Source organism: Perognathus longimembris, chromosome 1 (genome assembly GCF_023159225.1).
Source record: "Perognathus longimembris pacificus isolate PPM17 chromosome 1, ASM2315922v1, whole genome shotgun sequence".
NCBI lineage: Eukaryota > Metazoa > Chordata > Mammalia > Rodentia > Heteromyidae > Perognathus > Perognathus longimembris.
Window position 1 is genome coordinate 7526507 of NC_063161.1, and position 23739 is coordinate 7550245.

At 52.0% G+C, this 23739-nt stretch overlaps 2 protein-coding genes across 3 annotated transcripts; one reads left to right on the forward strand and one right to left on the reverse strand.

Annotated features, from left to right (window-relative positions):
• Nucleotides 1-2365: 2365 nt before the first annotated feature.
• On the reverse strand, nt 2366-12008 carry Polr2f (RNA polymerase II, I and III subunit F). Its single transcript, XM_048355624.1, has 5 exons — nt 11862-12008; nt 8255-8324; nt 7062-7192; nt 2747-2818; nt 2366-2537 (listed from the first exon to the last, which is right to left on the reverse strand). Exons 1-5 carry the CDS (start codon nt 11879-11881, stop codon nt 2447-2449), a joined length of 384 nt encoding a protein of 127 aa, XP_048211581.1. The 5' UTR covers nt 11882-12008; the 3' UTR covers nt 2366-2446.
• Nucleotides 12009-12104: 96 nt separating this feature from the next.
• C1H22orf23 (chromosome 1 C22orf23 homolog) lies at nt 12105-21491 on the forward strand. 2 transcript variants are annotated; one of them, XM_048355614.1, is made up of 7 exons: nt 12105-12244; nt 12493-12604; nt 14117-14179; nt 19570-19749; nt 20428-20559; nt 20873-20973; nt 21086-21491. In XM_048355614.1, exons 1-7 carry the CDS (start codon nt 12107-12109, stop codon nt 21155-21157), a joined length of 798 nt encoding a protein of 265 aa, XP_048211571.1. In that variant the 5' UTR covers nt 12105-12106; the 3' UTR covers nt 21158-21491. The 2 variants fall into 2 exon arrangements, with proteins under 2 accessions (XP_048211571.1, XP_048211561.1); XM_048355604.1 differs by having other exon boundaries at nt 20873-21491.
• The last annotated feature ends 2248 nt before the right edge of the window (nt 21492-23739 follow it).

Consider the following 23739-nt stretch of genomic DNA (forward strand, 5'->3'; position numbering starts at 1 on the left):
TCTCATCAGGACCCTGGGGAGGGTTGGCATTAGGAACTCAACCAGTGTGGCCAGAGGCTGTCCATCCGGAATCTGTGTCCCACAAGCTCTTCAGGACACCTCCCCAAACTGCTGGCTCCCCTGGAGCTTGGTGATTGAAGCCCCCACACTATCAAATGGCATCTCTGCCAAGTCAGCCCACCTAAACAGGGTAGTTCTAGGGGGTTGTAGATAAATGTGGGATTCATGGATTTCATTTCCCTCCTGATTCTTGGAACCTAGCTCTCCTTTGAGAGCTTTATTATGAATCTGAAAACTTGCATCTTATTGAAGTCACCAAGAAAGGCCAAAAGGAAGAGGGTCAGGACCCCTTGCACACCACGGACCTCTCTGGTCCTCGTGCCTACATGCAGGCCAAGTGTCTTATTGGATCTAAATCATCTCATCCCCACAGCACACTTAATCCATCACAACTGTGTAGGTGCTGCCCAAGGCCTTATGAAACTCAAGGTTCCCAGATCTCTGGCATTCCCTAGACCTACCAAACCAGAAAGCACAGAAAAGAAGGAAGTGATTTGGCATTGACTCTCAAAAACCCCACGCCATCGCTGGATTCCCCACTCTATCTCAGTGCTGTCTAACATACAGCGCCATTCTGGAATTGTCAGGGTCCATCAGAACCACCCTGCATGCTGAGTCTTCACAACTCCCCCTTCCCTTCCCGAGGGGCCAGACACTTGTCCATTTCCCACTGGGGTACTGCTCCAGCACGCAGGGGGGCTGTGGACAAAAAGCTGAAGAAGCATCGCCAGGACCCTGGGCCTCATGAGACGGGTTAGGAAGTCACCATGGGGTGGGAGGAGAAAGAGCCCCAGCGGAGGACAGAACCCAGGAAGTCAAAAGGCAAGGGCTATGGGCTTCTCTTAGACCACTGGTTCCGGATGGATTTGGCTGCAGTAGTAGCTTCCCTGTCAAGAAAGGAACCAGGAGTTTCTGGAACAATTGACAAAACTACACATAAACTCTAGAACCAAGAGGGGTAGCAGGTGACGACACTTGAGGCAAGTCTAACCCCGGCCTGGTGGCTGGGTAACAAGGGGCTCCCCAAATGAGAAGATCAAGAAGGTGAGAGCAAAAACACCCTTTCCTCCCATTTCCATACCCCTATCCCCTAAGGGTTAACCCCCCCTTTGCTCCCCTCAGCCCCCCCCCCACTCCCCTTAATCACATCTGATACTGAGCAGCCCAGCAGGGAACAAAGAGGCCATTTAGAGAAATGGGGCCGAGAAAGTGACCCCCGCACTCTGGGGCGGCTGCCTGGATGCCGGCACAAAGGCGGCATTTCAGAGCTGAAATTTCAGCACCCAACTTGATTAAAGGATTCCACAGGCTGGAGGAGGGTGGCAGGGGTGCTAAGTCCACTGCTCCCTGAATTAACCCTTCTACAGAGCAGCAAACACCCCTCCCACTCTTGTGGCCACTCATGCTCCCCATTCTGTCCATGATCCCGACCCATCCTGGGGCCCTCCTCCTAGAAGGGGGTTGGCAATGGAATGGGGGTCCAGCTGAAATACTGGGGAGGCCAGTGACTCCCTTCTATCTCTGTTGGCATCCTTACCAACTTTCTCCCCATCCAGGAAGGTGAGCCCACATAAATGGCCCTCCCTGGCAGTCAGGGAGAGCGAGAGGTCCGCAAGACCTGAGGCAGGGAAAGGGAGCTGTGGCCTCGGCATCCGGGCACCCATCCCTGTCTATACCGGATACTCAGCACTCACAGGAGAAGGGCTGGCACACAGGGGGAGCAGGTGGCAGACCAGAGGTGGGCCGCGGAGGGCAGTGTGTGGAAGGGGCCTGAGGAGGACAGGGTGGGGACAAAGGTGGTCAGATGGGCAGGTGCTTGGTCCTTGCTCCAGCTGCTGCCTTGCCCAGCAGGGCTCCGCTTGGGGAGGGTGGGGGATCGTGGCACCCCATGCTTCCTGCTGGGGGACGGCTCCTGAAAGGGGATCTGAGCCCTCGATAAGAGCTCCAGGCAGGTCCTTAGGAAACAATGGGTGGCTTGATGAGACCTGCTCTGTGATACTCCTGAGAAGGGAGAGGCCCCTGCAGCCAGTCCCCACTGGAAAGGAAATTGGGGGTTTCCGTAGCAACCAGCTCCCTGGGCACAAAGACGCTCTGTCTGCTGGGAAGGCAGCTGAGGTGTCTCCCCTGCAGCAGCCTTTGCTCTGGTGTGTGGGGAGATGGAGGGAGGGACGTGGGGGATCCGTGGGGCCCTGGTGCTTTGCAAAGAGCTGGCAGCCACAGGGCCACTGTGACAAGTGCACACTCCAGGAGGCAAGGGTGGACCAAGGAGAAGGTGGCAGCATCACAGAGGTGCCGGCGGGTTAAAAAGGTTCATGGATTTATTTACACATATAAAGCGAGCATAAGAATGGAGCCTGGGGCACAGTCGGGAAGACGCTCCTCCGGCTCAGTCGGTGATGATAAGCTCATCCACCCCCCAGTCTTCGTAGCTCCCGTCTGGCAGGTAGCGGCGGATGATGATGGGGATCTTTCGGGCCCTGCGGCAGGACACAAGTCACAGGGCGTAAGGGCCTCCGCAGAGGACCAGAAGTCCATGTCACATCGATGCCCTCCCTCTGACTTCCCTCTCTCCCCATTCCTCCCTCCTGGCAGACCGACAGGAACAAGTACCAACTTCCCCATCTAGGGTGACCCAAGAGATGCCCGCCAGGATTCTGGGGGAGGGAACCATGAGCCGGGGACTTACTTGAGTTCCTTCATGGCAATGAGTAAAGGGTCTGTCTCCCCCTCCAGCTCCACCATCACGGGGGCACACATCCTGTAGGGACAGGGCATGTTGCAGACTGCGAACAGGGAGGAGCCAGGCAGTGCGGTGGGTCTGGCATCCTGGTCCTCAGCTAGTGAGGGCACCCCTCCAGGTAGGCAAGAATGGAGGGGAGCCATACAGGGCACTGCCAAAGACCTGCCCCACTGAAAGTGACAGCCAGCAGACTGGATTTAACTTGGCCTTCAAAGACAAGGAATTAGATTCTCCTGAAATCTAGGTCTCCTCTGAATGGGAAGGAAACCCCTGCTTCACTTTGACAATGATGCCAAGCTACTACTGTCAATAAGCAAGGGCCTACTGGGTACCACAGCTATCGTCAGCTCTTTGCACTTAGTTCAGCTGAGGTAGCAGGCTTTATTATTTGTTGTGGTTGTTGTATTGTACCGGGGCTTGAACTCAGGCCTCAAACTGTTGAGCCATGCCTCCAGCCTGGTAAGTAGCATTTTGATGAGAAACTGAGGTACAAAGAGATCAGTAACTTGCCCAAGGTCATGCAGCTAGTAGGTAGCCCAGCTAAGTTTGAACCCCACGTGTTGCTAATAAGCTCTGTTATGAGACCTCCCATAAAACAGTAAGCTAACTAAAGATCTGTAAGCGTAACCTCCCAACAGCCAGAGCACTCCATTCCGACCATGTCAACCCAACTCCATGAGCCCTGCCCAGCTCACGCACCACCTTTTCCTTCTCCATCACAGCAATACAGGCCCTGGGGCTCCACTTTCCCAGCACCATCTTCTCCACAGCCTCCACATACAGCCTCTAGTCACAGTGTCTGTCTGTCACTACCCTCTCCTGACTCTCCCTGGCCACAATGCCAGATGCCAGGGCAGGCCCCGTTCTCCTTTCTAGCACCTTTCCATGCCATTTACTTTCCCTGATTTAACTCGCATTCAAGCTGTACTGAACTATGGCTTTCTAGCACTATGATTTAGAAGTCCCCCAAACTCGTGTTGGTAGTGCTTGGAGGTGGGCCCCATGGGGCATTAGAGACAGAGACACGAGCCAACATGCTTGCTCTGTCTCGGAGCATGTGATGTCCTATGCCTTGCAATGATGTGCTACACTGCCGACTTAGCTCAAAATCTCTGAGCTCACTGAGCCACACCAAATGAGCCAGTCTCAGAAAACAGACTAAGGCGTCTGGGCGTTCTAGGCTGCTTCCCTCACGACGAGCCGCTCTGGAAACCACTGCTGAGTGCTCAGCACCCTGATGCCACGTTGAGCCCTCAACACCATAGGCCATGGGCTCCTGGTGGCCCAGGACCTGGACCACATGGGCTTTGCTACAGAGCCCAGGCCCCAGCACTACGTCTGGCATGCGGCAGGGCCTCCAAAGTCAAAAGGATGCTGGGTCTTAGCTGGTTCCCTACGGGACGCCACCCTTCATTATTCAGTGGCATTCACACTAATGGGTCCAGAATTCTTAGCAGAGTGGGCGGCAAATACAGGTTCCAGGGTTCTTCTCCAGACTATCCAGTCTCTCATGAAGAGGCCTGAAATCTATACTGGCAAATCTGTCCAGGTGATTCTGATGACCAACCAGGGAGCTGTCCTTACTAATTTTACTGATTCTAAGGATCAACCTTACTAATATTATTGCTAAATAGTATCCTGGTTCCTGTGACTCTTGAAAGTGTGGAAACTTCCCAGAGGCAGAAATCATGTATTTAACTTTCCCCATATCTTCTCTCGATAATTAAGGGCCAGGAGTGGTGATATATGCCTGTAATCCAAGCTACTCAGAAGATAGAAACAGGAACATCATGGTTTGAGGCCAGCCTGGGCAAAAAGGGAGATTCTATCCTTAAAACAAAGCAGAGGGGCTGGGAATATGACTTAGAGCTAGAGTGCTTGCCTAGCATGCACGAACCCCTGGGTTCGATTCCTCAGCACCACATAAACAGAAAAGGCTGGAGAGTGGCACTGTGGCTCAAGTGGTAGAGTGCTAGCCTTGAGCAAAAAGAAGTCAGGGACAGTGCTCAGGCCCTGAGTCCAAACCCCAGGACTGGCAACAAAAACAAAAACAAAAACAAAAAAGCAGAAAATAAAAAGGAAAGCAAAATAAAAAAGCAGAAGCCAGTGCTGGTGGAGTATACCTATAATCCCAGCTCCTCAGGAGGCTAACACCTGCAGGACCATGGCTCAGAACCAGCCCAGAAAGAGAAGTGAGACTCCATCCCCAAATAGCCAGCAAAATGCTGGGTTAAAGGTGTGGCTCAAGTGGTAGAGCATCAGCTATGAGCAAGCTCAGCATGGGCAAGCAAGCTGAGGGAGCGTACCAAGCCCTGAGTTCCGGCCTGGGGACCGGTGCAAAATAAGCAAGAAAGCCAGCCTGGTGGCATGTGTCTGTGGTCCCGGTTACTCAGGAGGCATAGGGAGGAAGAATGCAGTTTGAGGTAACAGCACAAGACCCAACTGGGTCCTGGTAGCTCCTGCCTGTAATTCTCGCTACTCAAGGGGCTGAGATCTGAAGTTCGTGGTTCAAAGACAGCCCCAGGAGAAAATCTCATTAGTCTCTTACCTACGACAAACTACCAAAAAAGTCAGAAGCAGAGGTGTGGCTCACATGAGCTGAAGAGCTCAGGGACAGATAGCACTCAGGCCCTGAGTTCAAGCCCCAGGACTGGCACCAAAGGAAAAAAGTGCCTAAGACTCTGGGTTTGATACTATTAAAAAAAGAAATAAAAATCCCCAAAATATAAATCTTCAAAGAATATAGCAAAAGGCCACACACAAGGGCGGGCACTCATTCACCAGTGCCTACCGCATACATGTAATATGCAAATTCTAAGAGCTGGCCCTTGGTAAATAACTACTTCATCCATCTAGCCAGGAAGTGGAGACAGTGTTGGGCACCAGATGGTGCTAGTGAGCTAAGAATGCTCAGCACCTAAGCACACTGTAACAAGCCCGGTGACAGGGTTAAGATCCAGTTGTCTATGCACAGGTTTGGGGGGGTGGGGAGCAGGAACAGCACAAGATGGCCAGTGGCATCATATCCCTTAATAGGAAGGAGCACTACAAACTAGACCACACTGGACTATGCTTTGCTCCCCGAGGAAAAAGGGACTCTTGGCACCTGGGAGTGATCTGGATATCAGCCTCATCAAACAAATGTCAATATGAACCTGTTACTGTAGGCACAAGTGATTATCTACTCCACTGTGCTCCAAGGGGATCCCTGAGAGATCTATTGCTAAAGAATGAGTAGGAATAATGCTGTCCACTCATAAAACCCTCCATCGAGACAGGGAGCTGGCCACCTTCACCCCACAGGACTACAGATAAAGGTCTAGCTAGCACTGTTTGAACCTACAGGGGTTTGCACAGATAGCAGGGGTACCCACACTATGCAGGCCTCCACATATCTGGCTCAGCTTTCTTTGTGGCCCCTTTCCTGACTCCTATTCTTTCCTTGAGCCACCCCTCCTCCAGACACCCACCTTCCCCACCACCAGATTGTAAGAAGACTTAGGGACTCCTTTCCTCAACCTCCTGTGTCCCTATGAGGGACCTTCTACCAGAGTACCACTGCTCTGCTGTCCCCTCTCTGTCCCCCCCACTCCTGCCCAAGTGAACTGGGGACAGAAGCAGGCATCTGATTCAGCTTCTTCAAGAGCTCTGCTTGCTCAAAGTTGCATGCCGACAGAGGTCACCCCCCCCCCCCGGACTGTTCCCCACTGTGCCACCAGCTCAGCAGGGCCCTGCAGGCTGTACTGCCTGCCTATGCTAAGTGGGGGACAGCCTGATCCCATCTGTCCACTGACTCTTCCTGGAGCTTGCTCTTCCAAACCCGAGAGAAAAGGAAAGCTGCTCATTCCAAAGGAGGGGGGCCTTCCCGACTCTGATGAGCTGGCCAGTCTCCCTTGTGCTGAGAAGCAGCTTAAGCCTGTTGGGGCTGCTCTCCCTAACAGCTCATCGTCTAGGGCTCTCTGAATTTACCTGTTTTGCTTCCAACCTGACAGACCAGCGCAGTTCGGCCTAGAATTGCTATTTTTCTTCTCTACTGTGGTTTGACTTCTCATGTGCTATTTCTGCTGTTGACTCACAAGGACCAGGACGCCCCCCCCCCCCCCCCCCCGCACAGTGCCTGGCAGACCTCTGCTCAGAATGTAAGGGCCGGGAAGGTCTGATTTCAGGTGCTAGGCTGGGCGGGACCAGCCGCTCGGGGGCTCCCTGCGGCGGCCTCACCGGTGGAGATCGATGGAGAAGGTAGCAGAGGGCGCACACTCACGCGATCTGGAGTGCTCGGGTGCCCAGCACACGGGCTCGCTCATACTTGGTCATGTACGGGGTGGTGATTCGCTTCTGGTTGGCCTGTGGGCGCTCTCCAGAGGGGAGGATCTCCACATTCTCCTGGCCCTCCTGGATATCAAGACAAAAACAAGGGGGCTGGGAATATGGCCTAGTGGCAAGAGTGCTTGACTTGTATACATGAAGCCCTGGGTTCAATTCCCCAGCACCACATATATAGAAAATGGCCAGAAGTGGCGCTGTGGCTCAAGTGGCAGAGTGCTAGCCTTGAGCAAAATGAAGCCAGGGACAGTGCTCAGGCTCTGAGTGCAAGGCCCAGGACTGGCAAAAAAGAAAAAAGACAAAAACAAGGGACAATCTCAGGTTGCCTATGTTGGGTGAGGGGAGGCTGAGAAAGACAAAGAAAAGCGTCACCACTGTTAATGCTTACTGCATGCCAAGGAAACATTCATGAGGCCTCATCTTCACCAACAGGTGGACATGGTGACGGCATGCTTGACAGAAAGGCGGCTCAAGCCTGTAATTCTACATACCTGGGAGATGGAGGTTGGGGAATCACAGTTCAAGGCCAGCCCAGGCAGTTTTTGAGACTCCATCTCAACCAATGGTTGGATGTGGTGGTAACTACCTTTCATCCCAGCTATGCTGGGAAACATAAATAGGTCACAGTCCAGGCCAATGCAGCACAAAGCAAGGCCTTGTCTCAAAAATACCCAATGCAAAAAGAGCTCACAAAGTGGCTCAAGCAGTAAAGCATCTGACGTGAAAGCTTAACAATCCTGAGTTCAAACCCCAGTTCCATTGGAGGGGAAAAAATTTCCTGCCTGACCTAGGCCCTGCTTTAGTTTCGAAGCTTTAGCAGGCTATTCTCCCCACACTCATGCAGGTATTAACACTGATCACATCTGCTGAAAGAATGAAGGTGATGTTTTATCTACAAAAAAAACAACTGCTCCAGAAGTCTCAGGCTGTGGACCAAGTGAACTAAAGGCACATCCGGCAGGGCTGTTCTGCTACCCAAGACTGGAACACTCCTTGCTGCTACTACTGGAATACTATGTAAGGGTCTAGGAATGCAAACTGGAGTGAAAACATTCTGGTAATAAGCACCTGGCTCATTACTCAGCAGCTGGGCTGCAGAGGTAGGAAGGAGCCTACAGCAAAAATACTGACCTCCTCGGCATTCTCCAAGTCATCTAGCCCTTCGTCCTCTTCAACATCATCAAAGTCATCGCCATCAAAGCTGTACAGAAAGAGGTTGGCTGGTTAGTGATAGCATCACTTTCCAGAATCGAGAGAGAGATCTGTCTCAGCGGAGATGTAGGAGGCACTCAAACTCAGTAAGCATATACTTAAGGAGTGACTCAACCTTTGGTTTCATTTCACCTCTTCAATCTTACCCCAACTACCCTCCAATTTTGCTAGAATTTATGCATCACTACTAATTCATTTCTCTCTACTGAATTATTCCAGTCTGCATTTAAGCATGTAGTTCTTTTGCCATTTTTTTCCTCTTTTTTTTTTTTTTGTAATGGCAAATGCAAGTGCTATACCAATTCAACCACATCTTTAGCCCTTTTTTGTTGGTGGTGGTGACCACAGGGCTTGATCTCAGGGTTGAGGCACTGTCCCTGAGCTTTATTTTCAAGGCTAGTACTCTACCACTTTGAGCCACAGAGCTACTTCCAGTTCTCTGGTGACTAATTGGAATCCTAGGGCCTTTCCTGTCTGGGATGGCTTCAAATGAACTGCAATCCTCAGTTCTCAGCCTCCTGAGTAGCTAGGACTATAGGTGTGAACACCAGTACCCAGTGCTTTTTTTTTTTTTTTTGGCCAGGGCTAGCCTTGAATTCATCATCCTCTTGCCTCAGCCTCACCACTTCGACTGGTTTACAGATGTAGGAGGGCCCACAGTTTGGGCTACACCGTGAAAACTTGTCTCAGAAAACAAAAACCTTCACAGCTGGAGAGTGTGGCCCAGTGGTAAAGCAAAAGCTCAGTATTTGTGAGGCCCTGGGATCAATCTCCAGCACCAAAACTCCAAACCACCTTCCTTCATAATCCTAACTTGGTGTTCCCTTCTGGAATAGGATCTGTCCAACCTCTCTACGTCCAATTCCTCTCTTCCCCATCAGTCACAATCTTACTTTGACAAGAACTCACCCTCCATCCACAACCATTCTTCAAGTTAATAAATGATCTCCATCCACACCATTTCTTAGCTCTGATGGATACATTTATGTTGATGGCTCCCAGATTTTTATCTCTGGAATAGATCACTCCACTGATCACAAAGGTACAATCCTTGAAGAGATACTTTCAAGGGACTAAGGGAATAAAATAGTGGGGGAGGGAGTTGATCAAGGTACACTACAAAATATCTATGGAATTAGCAGACTGGAGACTCTTGTACTATTAATGTACACTAATATAGGTGAATTGGGGGGGGGGGGGAGAATCCTTTTATCCTTTTTTTTTGGCCAGTCCTGGGCCTTGGACTCAGGGCCTGAGCACCGTCCCTGGCTTCTTCCCGCTCAAGGCCAGCACTCCGCCACTTGAGCCACAGCGCCGCTTCTGGCCGTTTTCCGTATATGTGGTGCTGGGGAATCGAACCTAGGGCCTCGTGTATCCGAGGCAGGCACTCTTGCCACTAGGCTATATCCCCAGCCCCCTTTTATCCTTTTGCAAATGGCACATGCCTGTAATCTCAGTATTCCTTGGGAGGGTAAGGCAGGGAGATCAAGAATTCCAGGCCAGCTTGGGCTACAGCAAGACTTAACTTCTAAAAATAGAAAAGAGCCCCTCTGTACAGTGCATTAATAATAATAATAATAATAATAATAAAACTGCATTTAAAACAAAAACAAGAAAGAGACTCAAGTGGTAGAGTGCTTGCTGCTTGCCTAGTAGGTTGGAAACCTGGGTCCAAACAGAGAAGAGGAGGAAGAAGAGGAAAAAGAAGAAAAGAAAGGGGCCAGGCTCTGGTGGCCCACACCTGTAATTTAGCTACTCAAGAGGCTGAGCTCTGGGCTGGGAATATGGCCTAGTGGTAAAGTGCTCACTTTGTATACATGAAGCCCTGGGTTTGAATCCTCAGCACCACATACATAGAAAAAGCCAGAAGTGGTGCTGTGGCTCAAGTGGTAGAGTGCTAGCCTTGAGCAAAAAGAAGCCAAGAACAGTGCTCAGACCCTGAGTTCAAGCCCCAGGACTGGCAAAAAAACAAAACAAAACAAAAACGAAAAGAGGCTGAGATCTAAGGATCTGAGGTTTAAACCCAGCCCAGGAAGGAAAGTCTGTGAGACTCTTATCTCCAATTAACCACCAGAAAACCAAAAGTGTCACTGTGGCTCACAATGGCAGAGCTCCAACCATGAGCAAAAGAGTTTAGGAACAACACGCAGGCCCCAAGTTCAAGCCCCACCACCAATTAAAAAAAAAAAAAAAGAAGAAGAAATGAAAGGAATGGAGAAGGAAGGAAAGAAATCCTTTTGTTGCCAGGGGCAACTGGCTCATGCCTATAATCCTACTCAGGAGGCTAAGATCTGAGGATTGTTTTGAAGCCAGCCCAGCAAGAAAGTCCATGGGACTCTTATCTCCACTAAAACTATAAAAAAGATGGAAGCAGAGTTGGAACTCAAGTGGTAGAGCACTAGCCTTGAGCACAGAAGGTCGGGGACAGTGCCCAGGCCTAGAGTTCAAGCCCCAGGATCAGCAAAAGAAAAAAAAAAAAGAAAGAAAGAAAAAGAAATCCTTTTACTTTAAATATATATCCAGGGCTCAAGAAGTGGTTCAACTGACAGAGCACCAGCTTTGCAATTGTGTAGCCCGGAGTTCAAACACCAGTACTAGTAGGGCTCTGGTGGCTCACACCTGTGATCCTACTTACTGGTGAGGCTGAAATCTGAGGACTGAGGTTGGAAGCCAAAACAGGCAGAAAAGTTGATGAGGTTCTTATCTCCAATTAACCAGCAACAAGGTGGAGGAGGAGCTGTGGCTAAGGGCCAGCAACCCAGGCCCTGAGTTCAAGCCCTAGTATTCCAATAATCTTTAATTTTATTTGTGCCAGTCTCAGGATTTGAACTCAGGGCCTGGGTGCTGCCCCTGAGATATTTCGCTTTGAGCTGTTGCTCTACCACTTGATCCACCGCTCCACTTCCAAGTACCACAATAAAAAAAAAGTAAATTAAAACTACCCAGATGGAAGTGGCATTGTGGCTCAAAGTGGTAGCGCGCTCGCCTTGAGCAAAAGAACTCAGGTGTCAGCACCCGGGCCCTCAGTTCAAGCCCCACGACCGACAAAAAAATAAAAATAAAAATCCAGAACTCAAGCCCACTTCTCACCTGCTCCAAGCCCTAGGCCTGAATCCAAACCTCGATGTTCTCTCCCCTCCAGGCCATCCTCAGCAATAGGTGGGCTCCCACCGACACCCTAGTTCTGCGGATGGGCCTGCCCCCTCTGCCCCGAAGAGACGCCCCGCAGCGTCCCAGGGCCCCATAACGAATTGGTTAGGCGGGTGGCTGGACCCCGACACCTCTTTTTTCTTCCTCACGGACCCATTCTGGCCCTGAAGCCTGGGCCTCCGCGCGCCGAGCTGCTGCCGCCCGGTCTCCGCTCCCGGCTCTTCGCTTTCCGCGCGCGGGTCCCGCCCGCCCCTCTGTACCCGGGTTTTCCCCTCCCCGCCCCGATACGCCAGGCTCCCCGGCCGCCCTCGCCCGGAGCCCGCCTCGGCCTCCCCTTCCCAACCTCCCGCACACCCCGCTCGCTCCGGGCACCCACTTGTCCTCGTTGTCGGACATGACGAGCCCGTCAGAGCGCCCCGGGGTGGGCGCCCGAGTCCCGCGCGCAGACCCGCCAACCGCACGCCCCCGCCGCCGCGCGCCGTACCCTCGCGGACTCTGCGCATGCGCCGTGACCCAACGGCAATCACTTCCGGGAGGAAAGCCGAGACGGCCTCGCGACGCATGCGCGCGGCGACGCACGCGCGGCGAGACGCCTGCGCTCGGCGGCGCGTGCCGGGTACCATGGAAACCTCGACGCGGATCCCAGAGTGCCCGGCATTTGGTCTCCGCTTCCAGCCGGGTGCTGCCGTCTCCTGGGGCCCGCTGCGCTCCGTGAGGACGAGGACACCCCGGGCGAGGTCTCGCCGGACCCAGCCCAGGGTGAGGCCTTAGTGTGGGTGTACTGACTCCGCGGGCTCGCCGGTGACCCCGGCTGTCTTCCTGGAGGAGTCTTCCCGGCGAGACGGGCGGAACGACTCTGCGTCCGCCCGAGTCCGGGAAGGAGGACCCGGCGCTGCCCCAGTGCCCGCCCGCCCCACCCCATCCGCCCCGTCCCCACCCGCACGGCCCGGAGCGGGTCCGGAGGGGGATGGCGACTCCAGGCTGTGCCGTTGCGTCTTCCCGCCCAGGACCGGCCCATGGCTTCGCAGGAGAGGACGGAGACCGCCGCCAAAGGAGCGAGGTTCTGGCGCTCCCCCAAGAAGGCCACGTACACCCCGGAGACCTGCGAGCTGCTCCGAGGTGGGCCTGCCTTGGAGGGCGCAGGGGAGGAGCGGCAATGACAGTTACCCCCCTGTAACTCGGTATCCGCCCCCCTCCCCCCGCCCCCGCAGAGTGGCTTACTCCTCGCTGTATTCTCCGGATAAAAAGTGGGTTCAGAAAGGTTTAGGGTGCCTCCTGCTTTTGAGGGTACAAGTCAAAGAATTTGCCAGCTGCAGGTGGCTCACACCTGTAATCCTCGCTACTCAAGAGGCTGAGATAGGAGGATCGCGGTTCAAAGCCAGCCCGGGGGCGGGGGGGGGGGGGCGGGGGAAGTCTGTGAGACTCTACACCAATTACCCACCACCTCCCTGAAGTGGAGTGGAGAAGTGGAACAAAGTGATGGAGCACCAGCCATGATCAGGGGAAAACTCACGAACTGGGTGATACTGTACTCATAAAGCGGCATGCATTGTCACCGTCTACAACTCCTTAGGGATAATAAAAAGTTAATCTAAGAAATACAGAAAGGACAAAACACTAAGGAACCACACCCAAGCCTCCGTACCAGCACACCAGACGCAAAAGGTAGCTGTGGTTCAGGCCTGTAATCCTAGCCCTTTGGGCGGCAGAGATGAGAAGGATCAAAGTTTGAGGCTAGACAAATAAAAAAGCTCATGAGGCCATATCAGCTAATAAAGGTAGCGGTGGGAATATACACTTGTTACCCAGCTGTGCAGGAACCTGAAACAGGAGGTTCACAGTTCAGAAAAGCAGACCGTAGAAATGAGATGTAATTTTGTAAACCTCGTCAACCTTGGGATGGTAGCTCTTTTCCGTGAGCTGGTCCTGAGGAAGATCATTCCAAACCCCTTACACTTCAATAAAAATGTATTGCGGGTACTAGAAGTAGTAGAATACCAGTCCTGAGTTAAAAAATAAAAATCTGAGGGGATATAGCCTAGTGGCAAGAGTGCCTGCCTCGGATACACGAGGCCCTAGGTTCGATTCCCCAGCACCACATATACAGAAAACGGCCAGAAGCGGTGCTGTGGCTCAAGTGGCAGAGTGCTAGCCTTGAGCGGGAAGAAGCCAGGGACAGTGCTCAGGCCCTGAGTCCAAGGCCCAGGACTGGCCAAAAAAAAAAAAAAAAAAAATGTAGTCCAAAAAATAAAAATCTGAGTCCAAGTGCAAGGCCCGGAGTTCATGCCCCAGTATCAACATACACAAAAGTTAATAAATAAAATTCAACAGCCCTGAGCAAAAACTTGTGCTGGTGTAAAAAAAAAAGAAAGATTTTGTTTCCAACTCACTTTCAGTCTATTGAAAATATATCCCTTTCCTAATAAACTCTCCTGTCATTTTTACTACACAAAGGGTACTAGAGCCATGTCAAGGCCCAGGATTCAAACTGCTGCTGGGGTACAGCTCAGTGGTAGGGCGCATGCTAAGCCCTGGGTCCGATCCCCAGCCACACAAACACAGATTTGATCTACATTCTGCCATGGATGTGCTGCAGCTCAGGCGGCCTCACGGAAGTGCTTTGTTTTGCAGTGATGATGAAGGAATCCCAGCTGACCAACTTCCAGCAGCGCCACATCATGGACACCATAAAAAGTAAGAAGTGATGGGGCTGGGGATATGGCCTAGTGGCTAGAGTGCTCGCCTCGTATACACGAAGCCCTGGGTTCGGTTCCTCAGCACCACATAGATAGAAAAAGCCAGAAGTGGCGCTGTGGCTCAAGTGGCCGAGTGCTAGCCTTGAGCAAAAAGAAGCCAGGGACAGTGCTCAGGACCTGAGTTCAAGCCCCAGGACTGGCAAAAAACAAACAAACAAACCAGAACAAGAAGTGAGCAGGGGGCTGGGAATATGGCCTAGTGGCAAGAGTGCTTGCCTCCTACACATGAAGCTCTTGGTTCGATTCCCCAGCACCACATATATGGAAAACAGCCAGAAGGGGCGCGGTGGCTCAGGTGGCAGAGTGCTAACCTTGAGCAAAAAGAAGCCAGGGAAGGTGCTCAGGCCCTGAGTCCAAGGCCCAGGACTGGCCATAAATAGATAGATAGATAGATAGATAGATAGATAGATAGATAGATAGATAGATAGATATAGATAGATAGATAGATAGATAGATAGATAGATAGATAGATAGATAGATAGAGAAGTGAGCAGTCTACAAACTTCTTGGGCCTAGGCACTGGAGCCATAGTCCCTTTGTGTGTGGAGTCAGTACTGGGTTTGAACTCAAGACCTGAGCCATAGCTATGTCTTAGCACTTTAGCTCCAGGCTGGTGCCTTACCACCTGAGACACAGCTCCACTTACGGCTTTTTGGTGATTACTTGGAGAGGAGTCTCATGGACTTTCCTGTCTGTGCTGGCTTCAAACTGTGATCATCAGACTTCAGCTTCCTGAGTAGCTAGGTTTACAGATGTAAACCTACTAGTGTCTAGCTAGAAAGAAAACAGAAACTGTAGGGAGCAGTCCTGGCCTTGAACTTGAGTGGAGAAGCTAATGGACAGTACCCAGGCTCTGAGGTCGAGCTGTAGTACTGGTGCATGAGCGCACACTCATGCGCGCGCATGCCTTCAGTCTGAACACGCAGGAGGAGACTGAGGCTGGAGGATCACAACTTTGTGAGCAGCCTAGGCTGCAGAGCGTGGCGTCTTCAAAGAAAGGGGGCTGTAGTGAAGCGTCTGTTACTGGGTTTTAGTTTAGCTTTTGTGCCAGCAGTGGGGCTTCAACTAAGAGCACCAGCACTGTCCCTTAGCTTTGTCACTCAAGGTAGGCACCGCTACCACAAGAGCCCCAGCTCTACTTCAGCTTTTTTTTTTAATTTAATTTATTTATTAATTGAACACAAATTTTTTGACAAGGTGTTGTGCAAAAAGGGTACAGTTACATAGTAGGGCAGTGTGTACATTTCTTGTGATATCTTACGCCCTGCTTTTCTATCCCTTCTCTAGGTCAGGTAGACATATATACAATATACAATGTATCAAGAACATATACAGTAGCCACATGGCCACGCCCAAGAAAGTTCGCCTAGGGCTTTAAATGTAATGTCGATATTAGACCATATGTCGACAATAGTCTTATATGAACGTACATACATAGCTTTTGAGCTATTGTATTCCCCTGAGAGGTCAAGTTTTGACCTTTATATGTTGAGTAATTGTTTGGTTTTAGTTACATACTGTTGGGTCGCTGGCCCAATCCTGTGGGGAATACTATTTAACAAGCAGTTTTTGGTTTCACAGACTTGGTCTCTACTATCTCTCCGTCTCCCTTTGTTAACAGTCATATATCAGGGAGATCATGCCCCTTTGTTTTCTGTGTTCTAGGCTTGTCTCGCTCAACATTATTTGTTTGAGTTCTGACCATTTCCCTGCAAATAACAATATTTCACCATTCCTAATCGCTATGTAGTATTCCATTGTGTATAAGTACCATATTTTTTGGATCCATTCGTCTGTGGAGGGGCATCTGGGTTGTTTCCATATTTTGACTATTGTGAATTGTGCCGCGATAAACATGGAAGTACAAGTGTTTTTTTGATACCTTGGGGCCTGCTGTTTAGGATAGATGCCTAGGAGTGGTATTGGCTGGGTCATAGAGTAGGTCTATATTGAGCTTTTTGAGAAACCTCCATACTGTTCTCCAAAGTGGTTGTACTAATTTGCTCCCACCAACAATGGAGAAGGGTTCCTCTTTCCCCGCACCCCCTCCAGCATTTGTTGTTGCCTGAGTTCAGAGTATAGGCCATTCTAACTGGGGTGAGGTGGTATCTCAGGGTTGTTTTTATTTGCATTTCCTTACTACCAGGGATGTTGAGCATTTCCTCAAGTTTTCTTTGCCATTTTTGTATCTTCTCTTGTGAAGTCTCTCTTTAGATCCTTTGCCCATTTCCTAATAGGTTTATTGGGCTTGGAGGGGCTTAGTTTTTTTTTTTTTTTTTTTGCCAATCCTGGGCCTTGGACTCAGGGCCTGAGCACTGTCCCTGGCTTCTTCCCGCTCAAGGCTAGCACTCTGCCACTTGAGCCACAGCGCCACTTCTGGCCGTTTTCTGTATATGTGGTGCTGGGGAATCGAACCTAGGGCCTCGTGTATCCGAGGCAGGCACTTTTGCCACTAGGCTATATCCCCAGCCAGTTTTTTGAGTTCTCTGTAGATGACAGATATCAGGCCTTTGTCTGTTGCTGTGCTGGTAAATATCCTTTCCCATATCGTTGGCTGTCTTTCCATTTTGGTGGCTATGTCCTCAGCTGTGCAGAAACTTTTTAATTTGTAGTAGTCCCATTTGTCAAGTCTTTCCCCTATTTGTTGTGCCCCTGGGACTATATTCAGGAAGTTCCTTCCTGTGCCTATAAGTTCTAGCGTCTTTCCTACTCTGTCCTTCAGTAGTTTCAAGGATTCAGATCTGATATTGAGGTCCTTGATCCATTTTGAGTTGATCTTGGTGCATGGTGATAGGCTTGGGTCCACTATGAGTTTTCTGCATATGGCTGCCCAGTTCTCCCAGCACCAGTAGTTGAAGAGGCTATGTTTATTCCATTGTATGTCTTTAGCTCCTTTGTCGAATATCTACTTCAGCTTTTTGGTAGTTAATTAGTCTATGGACTTTCCTACCCAGGCTGGCTCCAAACCTCAGGTCTCAGCCTCCTGAGTAGCTAGGATTCCAGGCAGGAGCCACTAGCATCCAGTTATGAGTGAGTGAATGTGTGTGTGTGTGTGTTTGTATGTGTGTGTCTGTGTGTGTGCACTCCTGTGCATGCATGCATACACATGTGCCAGTCCTGGGGCTTGAACTCAGGGCCTGGCTCTCTTGCTTAGCTTTTTCACTAGCCTTTTCAGTTTATGATCACAGCTCCACTTGCAGATCTCAGAGGGTCCTGAGGAGGGCGAGACAGGTGGGAAGGAATGGCAGGCCTGTCCTCCCAGCCCCCCAGGGCCCGTTCTTTGGGTCCCTTCTCATGCCAGCCACCTCTCTGCTTGTCTTTCAAGTCACATCTTGACCCCAACCACCTCCCACCTTCTGGGCTACTACGGGGCCCAGGTCTCCACTATCACATTACCTGGGCGCCCCCACTGCTGGTGCCCCCAATCTGGCCCCGACTCCGTGCACAGGACCTCCAACAGCCACTGAGAAGGGCCAGACTTCCCCTCAAAACCCTGCCATGACTCTTCCATACTGCAGAGTAAAGCGCCTTTCCAGAGGCTCCTGTGACCTCCAGCCTCTGACCTCTCCCCTTGCCCCATTCCTGCTACCTTAGCCTCCTGGCTGTGCCCTAGACACAGGGGGATTCGCGCCATCCCAGCCGCTTTCCCCTAACTGTACCCTCCGCCTAGAGTGCCCCCCCCACCCCCGATATCTGCAGCACCCTCGTCCTCGTCTTTCTCTGGCCTTTTCTCCAATGTTCCCCTCTCCATGAGGCCTTCATTTCCTGGCCACTCTTAACACTGTACATCCAGCCAGTGAGGACTCACACCAGCAATCTTAGCTAGCCCCGGGAGGCTGCAGTTGGAGGCCAGCCTGGGGGGCAACGTTGTTGAGACGCTGTGTTAATTCACAGCCGTGTGGGGGACACTCACCTGTCATCTCACGCTGTGTGGGAAGGCCGCATTTGGAAGAGTAGTTCCAGGCTAGCTCAATCGATTAAAACACAAACTAAAGCAACTGCTGGTGGCTCAGGCCTACAATCCTAGCTACTCAGGAGGCTGAGGTCTGAGGGTTGTGGTTCCAAAGCCAGTCCGGGCAGACTCCTATCTCCAATTAACCACCAGAAAAAACAGAAGTGGTAGAGTTAGCCTTGAACAAAAAAAGAGCTCAGGAACAACACCAGGCCCTGAGTTCAAGCTCCACAACAACCAAAAGGCTGGACACAGTGGTACACAAGAAGAAGAAATCTAAAAGTAGGCAGATTAGGGCTCAGGCATAAGCTCAGGTGGGAAATGAAGCGAGACTTTTTCTAAAACTAATCATTAAGTAGAAGACACTGAACGAAAGGAAAGGTATACATTACCTGACTCATGTAACTATAATCCCTCTGGATATCACCTCCTATCACAACAATAAATTAATAATCTAAAAAACAGGGCTGGAGGCATGGCTCAGCAGTGTGGTCCCAGCCCAGCAGGCACAAGGCCCTGCATTCGAACTCCTGGTACTTCTGGGGGACAGGGAGATACAAAGCTGCAAATCTCACCGTACCCTAGTGGCCCAGCCACTATACAAGTTACTCATGCCAAGGTCCCGTCATACTTACCCATCCGCCCTCCCAGGAGCTCAGAATACAAAGCCCCAGAATGCATGTTGTGTGACATGCAAAGCTGGAGAGGGAGAGAGGAGCCAGATCCAAGCGAGGGGGGGGGGGGCTGCTCCATGCCAGGCACGACGGCAAGGGCAGGAGCCATGGGCATCTAGTGGGGCCTGTATGCCCCCCACCCCGGCCCCCTGTGTACCAAGCAGCACAAAGACAAAGCAAACCTCCGGTCCACAGGCGGCTCGCTGTGTAAGAATGTTTATTGCAGCATTGAAGTAGTTAAAAAAGAAAAAAATCAACAAAAACATTGCAAATAACCTGAACGTCTGAAAGTAGATGACCAGCTAAATAAATAATGTAACCACTCTTAAGATAGCTATAAAAAAATAACTTACATAGAAACAGGTTTTCCTGGAAAAAATGAAAAACTGTTCAACGTTATTGGCTATAATACAGTCTGGTCCAGTGTTTGCAAATAGAATCTTATACGCACACCTATCTTTGAATGTTTGTATGAGCGTTGTGAAGGAAGGAAAAAGACCACCAAGTCGTTGCTTGGTAGAGAGGGGTGGTACAGAGGGCTGGAACTACCGCTCCCATCCGTTTGACTCATGATCGGACTTGGTTTTCCTTAATATGGAATGCTCCGTGACTTCGCGTGCCGTCCTCGTGGCGGGGGTCAGCTCTTTCATTCAGGGGTGGGGGAGCCAGGTAGACTCTCCCCACCCACCCTCCCATCCCCAGGAGGGGACCCTTTGCCCCTACAGTGCAACCCGACCTCCAGCCAGAGAGACTGTCCTGTCAAGCTGCCCACCTCCAGCCACCTGCCCCCCATCCCGTCCGCCCGCTCCGGCCTCCGGCCTGCCAGTGTGTGCCAGGCCAATGGGGCCTACACCAGGGAGCAGTTCAAGCCTCGAGCCACAAGTAAGTGACCGGGCATCCCTTCCTGTCCTTTGGAGATATAAGCGGGGGTGGGGGGGGGGAGGGCAGAGACAAGCAGCCCCCAGCGCAGGCCGCTGGGTGCCTCATCAAATGCTTTTATAGAGGGCTTTTGGGCCTTGGCACATGTTAGCATGGGGTGGGGGCTGTTGAGAGGGCAGGGGAAAACAAGTCAGGCTTGGAGGTGAGGCTCAGTTGGCAGAGTCAATGAGCAAGGTGTCAGGTGCTGAGATTGAGTCCTGGTCTTGCAACAAGGGAGGGAGGGAGGAGGGAAGGAGGGGGGGAAAAAGGTAGTCCCTTCACCCTCCTACATGGTTTTGGTTTTATTCTCCAAAGTTGGGTGCCAGTGGCTCACTCCTGTAATCCTAGCTACTCAGGAGGCTGAGATCTGAGGATCACGGTTTGACGCCAGCCTGGACACTAATCTCCCAATAAACCAACAAAAAAGCCAAAAGGGGGGGGGGTTGTAGGGGCTAGGAATGTGGCCCAGTGGTAGAGTGCTGGCCTCGCATACACGAAGCCCTGGGTTCAATTCCTCAGCACCACATTTATAGAAAAAGCCGGTAGCGCTGTGGCTCCGGTGATACAGTGCTAGCCTTGAGCAAAAAGAAGCCAGGGACAGTGCTAGCCCCACCTTAACAAGGCTGTTTCTGGGCCCGACAGGAGACCTGGACAAGGAGAAACGAAGGCTCCAACACATCTTTGCCACTGGGAAGGACCCAGAGGAACGGAGAAAGAAGGAAACCCCGGTGCAGCAGGAGGACCTGAGCCCCGCGGTGGACCGGTTTGAAGAATGTGAGCCGATGGGGCGAATGGGGGTGCAGAGTCAGATGGGGCCAAGACAGCAGCATGAACACAAGGGAGGCCGAGCCAGCCCGGGCAGGAACGCCCAGGAAAACTCTTATGTCCAGTTCACCACCAAAAAGCCCCAAGTGGAGCTGCAGCTGGAGTGGTGGAGCGCCAACCTTGACTGAAAAAGCGTAGGGACAGCGCTCGGGCCCCGGCCCCAGCACAAAAAAATAACTCAAAATAAGGAACCACAGAGAGGCAGTGCACGGGCCCCCGTTTTCCCGGACACTGACCCCCCCCCCCCTTTCCCTCTGTCCAGTGGTGAAGGAGATCCAGGACAGGAAGGAATTCCTGAGTGCCATGGAGGCCCTGGGCCAGGGCAAGCAATACCGGGGGCTCATCCTGGCCGAGATCTCCCAGGTAGACAGAAGTGACCGGAAAGCGGGGAAGGGGTGGGCGCGCCAGGAGTGGGGGGGGGGGGTTCCAAGGATGGCAGAACCCCGAGCCAGCTGACCCCACTTTTCCCTCTCAGAAACTCCGGGAAATGGAAGACATCGACCGCAAGAGGAGCAAGGAACTTTGCAAGGCTCTGGCCGCCATCTAAGACGGGCGGGCCAGCTCAGCCTGGCCACGGGAGCCCACCCACACCAGCCCCCAGCCGTGGCCCGCCCCGAGGCGCACAGCAGGGACGCCGGCGACCACAGTCAGACACAGACCTGGGACCCGAGAATCTCTCCTAGGGGGAGCACCCAGGCACGGTGAAGGCAAGGCCCCAGCCTCACCACCCCGGACATGTTGCGAGGGCACCCAGCCTCCGAGGACCCCACCCGTGGCCGTTCCGAACCTAGGAAGGAAGATGACTCCTCCCACCTGCCTGTCTTAGGACCTATTGTTATTTGACTTTTTGTAGCCTCTGCAATACAACACGCTTAACTTGGGTCCCTGGCACGCAGCTCCCTGTTTCCAGAGGGGCAATGATCACATGATTTCTGTCCAGCGGCCTCTTTGCTATACCAAAAGAAAACGGAGCCGGCGCCGGTGGCTCAGCCTGTAATCCTAGTTACTTAGGAGGCTGAGATCTGAGGACCTCAAGTTTGAAGCCAGCCCACAAGAAAAGTCCTTGACACTCATCTCAAATTAACCACCAGAAAGCTGGAAGTGGAGCTGTGGCTCAAGTGGCAGAGCACCAGCCTTGAGTGCCCAAGCCCTGAGTTCAGGCCCCAGTATAGGCATGCACACACGTGTGCACATACACACACACATACACACAAGCCAGGCACCAGTGGCTCATGCCTGTAATCTGAGCTACCCAGGAAGCTGAGATATGAGAATCACAGTTCAAAGCCAGCCTAAGAAGCAAAGTCCATGAGACTCATCTCGAACTACCAGAAAGCTGGAAGATGCAAGTGGTAGAGTAACTAGCCTTGAGCAAAAAGGCTCAGGGACAGCACTCAGGCGCTGAGTTCAAGCCCCAGTTCTGGCACAAAAAGAAAAAGGAGGGCTGGAAATATGGCCCAGTGGTAGAGTACTTGCCTCGTATGCATGAAGCTCTAGGTTCGATTCCTCAGCACCACATATGTAGAAAAGGCCAGAAGTGGCGCTGTGGCTCAAGTGGTAGAGTGCTAGCCTTGAGCAAAAAGAAGCCAGGGACAGTGCTCAGGACCTGAGTTCCAGCCCTAGGACTGGCAAAAAAAAAAAAAAGGAAAAAATAGGACCCAGGCTCTTTGAGCACTCCATGGCAGCAATGATACAACCAAGGGCACTGAAGCAGCAAGCAGCCTCCTCAGATTAAAGCTTAGTTCGGTTTTCCATATAAGCAGACAAGAAGAAATGAGAGGGTAGGGCTGGGAATGTGGCTTAGTGGGTAGAGCACTTGCCTAGCATGCACGAAGCCCTGGGTTCGATTCCTCAGTACCACGTACACAGAAAAAAGCCAGAAGCTGTGCTGTGGCTCTAGTGATAGAGTTGATGCCTTGGAACTGGCAAAAAAAAAAAAAAAAATCACTTTTTTTTAAAATAAAAAATGATAGGGCAGACAGGGCCGTCTTTGACTGGCCCCGGCTTGGGTGTTCCAGCCTCACCAGGTGCCATACAACCCCAACCTCTGAGACACTCCAGACCCACAGCCTCCATGCTGGGTTCTGCTTCTGTGAGGCTGTGGGGTGACCGCATGAAAGCAGCCCCTCCCCCACCCCACCCCCCCAGCCTGCCGCAGTCCACTCCAGGGCCAGTCCCCGGCCCTCAGGCTTCTAGATGCCCCTGGCCTCTCACTTTCCCGTCCTCACATCACCAAAACTTTGGGACACAGCAGCCAACCCTGATGGCAATCTCCTGCACCTGCAGGGTGTCACGTGATCTCATCGGATCACATGACCCAGGCTGAGCCCATCCCATAGGAAGCTGGCGTCACACTGCCCGTGGTATGATAGGGACGCATCCTCTCCGCTATCCCAACCCGGAGACCAGGGCAGATCCAGTCCTGATCAGGTCAGGTAGACACTCACACGTGACATATGCCAAGGCTGGATTTCTTGGTTGGTTTTGAAAAAGGGAAAAGATCTGGCAGCCCCGGGCTCAGCCCACATAAGTGGGCATTAAGGTCCCCACAGGGCTTTGGAGGTGGCAGCCCAGCTCTGGATCAGGTGCCAGTTGTCCCCGCAGGGGAAGAGAAGGCAGCCCAGTGACAGGCAGCCCTCCTCGGTGACCATATGCTGGCTACAAGGGGTGGCAATGGTAGGCAAGAAGGCAGACATGGCTAGGGCCTGAGGCTTCAGGGCAGAAACAACTGACGAGATGTCCATTTATTGTTGGCAAAGAGCACCCTAGAGTTAACACAGTGCCATCTTTTCTCCCGAGATGCATGGAAGAAGGGTGCAAAGGGGCCCCAAGAGCTTATAGAACAGTGCTTTGACCAAGAGCTACCCGGCACATTCCCTGGACAAAACAAAACAAAAGGCAGGGCACTGGTGGCTCTCATCTGTAATCCTAGCTACTCAGGAGGCTGAGATCTGAAGATTGAGGTTCAAAGCCAGCCTGGGCAGGAATGTCTATGAGACTCATTTCCAAACTAATCACCAGAAAACCGCAAGTGGCGCTGTGGCTCAAAGTGGAAGAGTGCTAGCCTTGAGCAAAAGAGCTCAGGGACGGCACCCAGGCCCTGAGTTCAAGCCCCACGACTTACAAAAA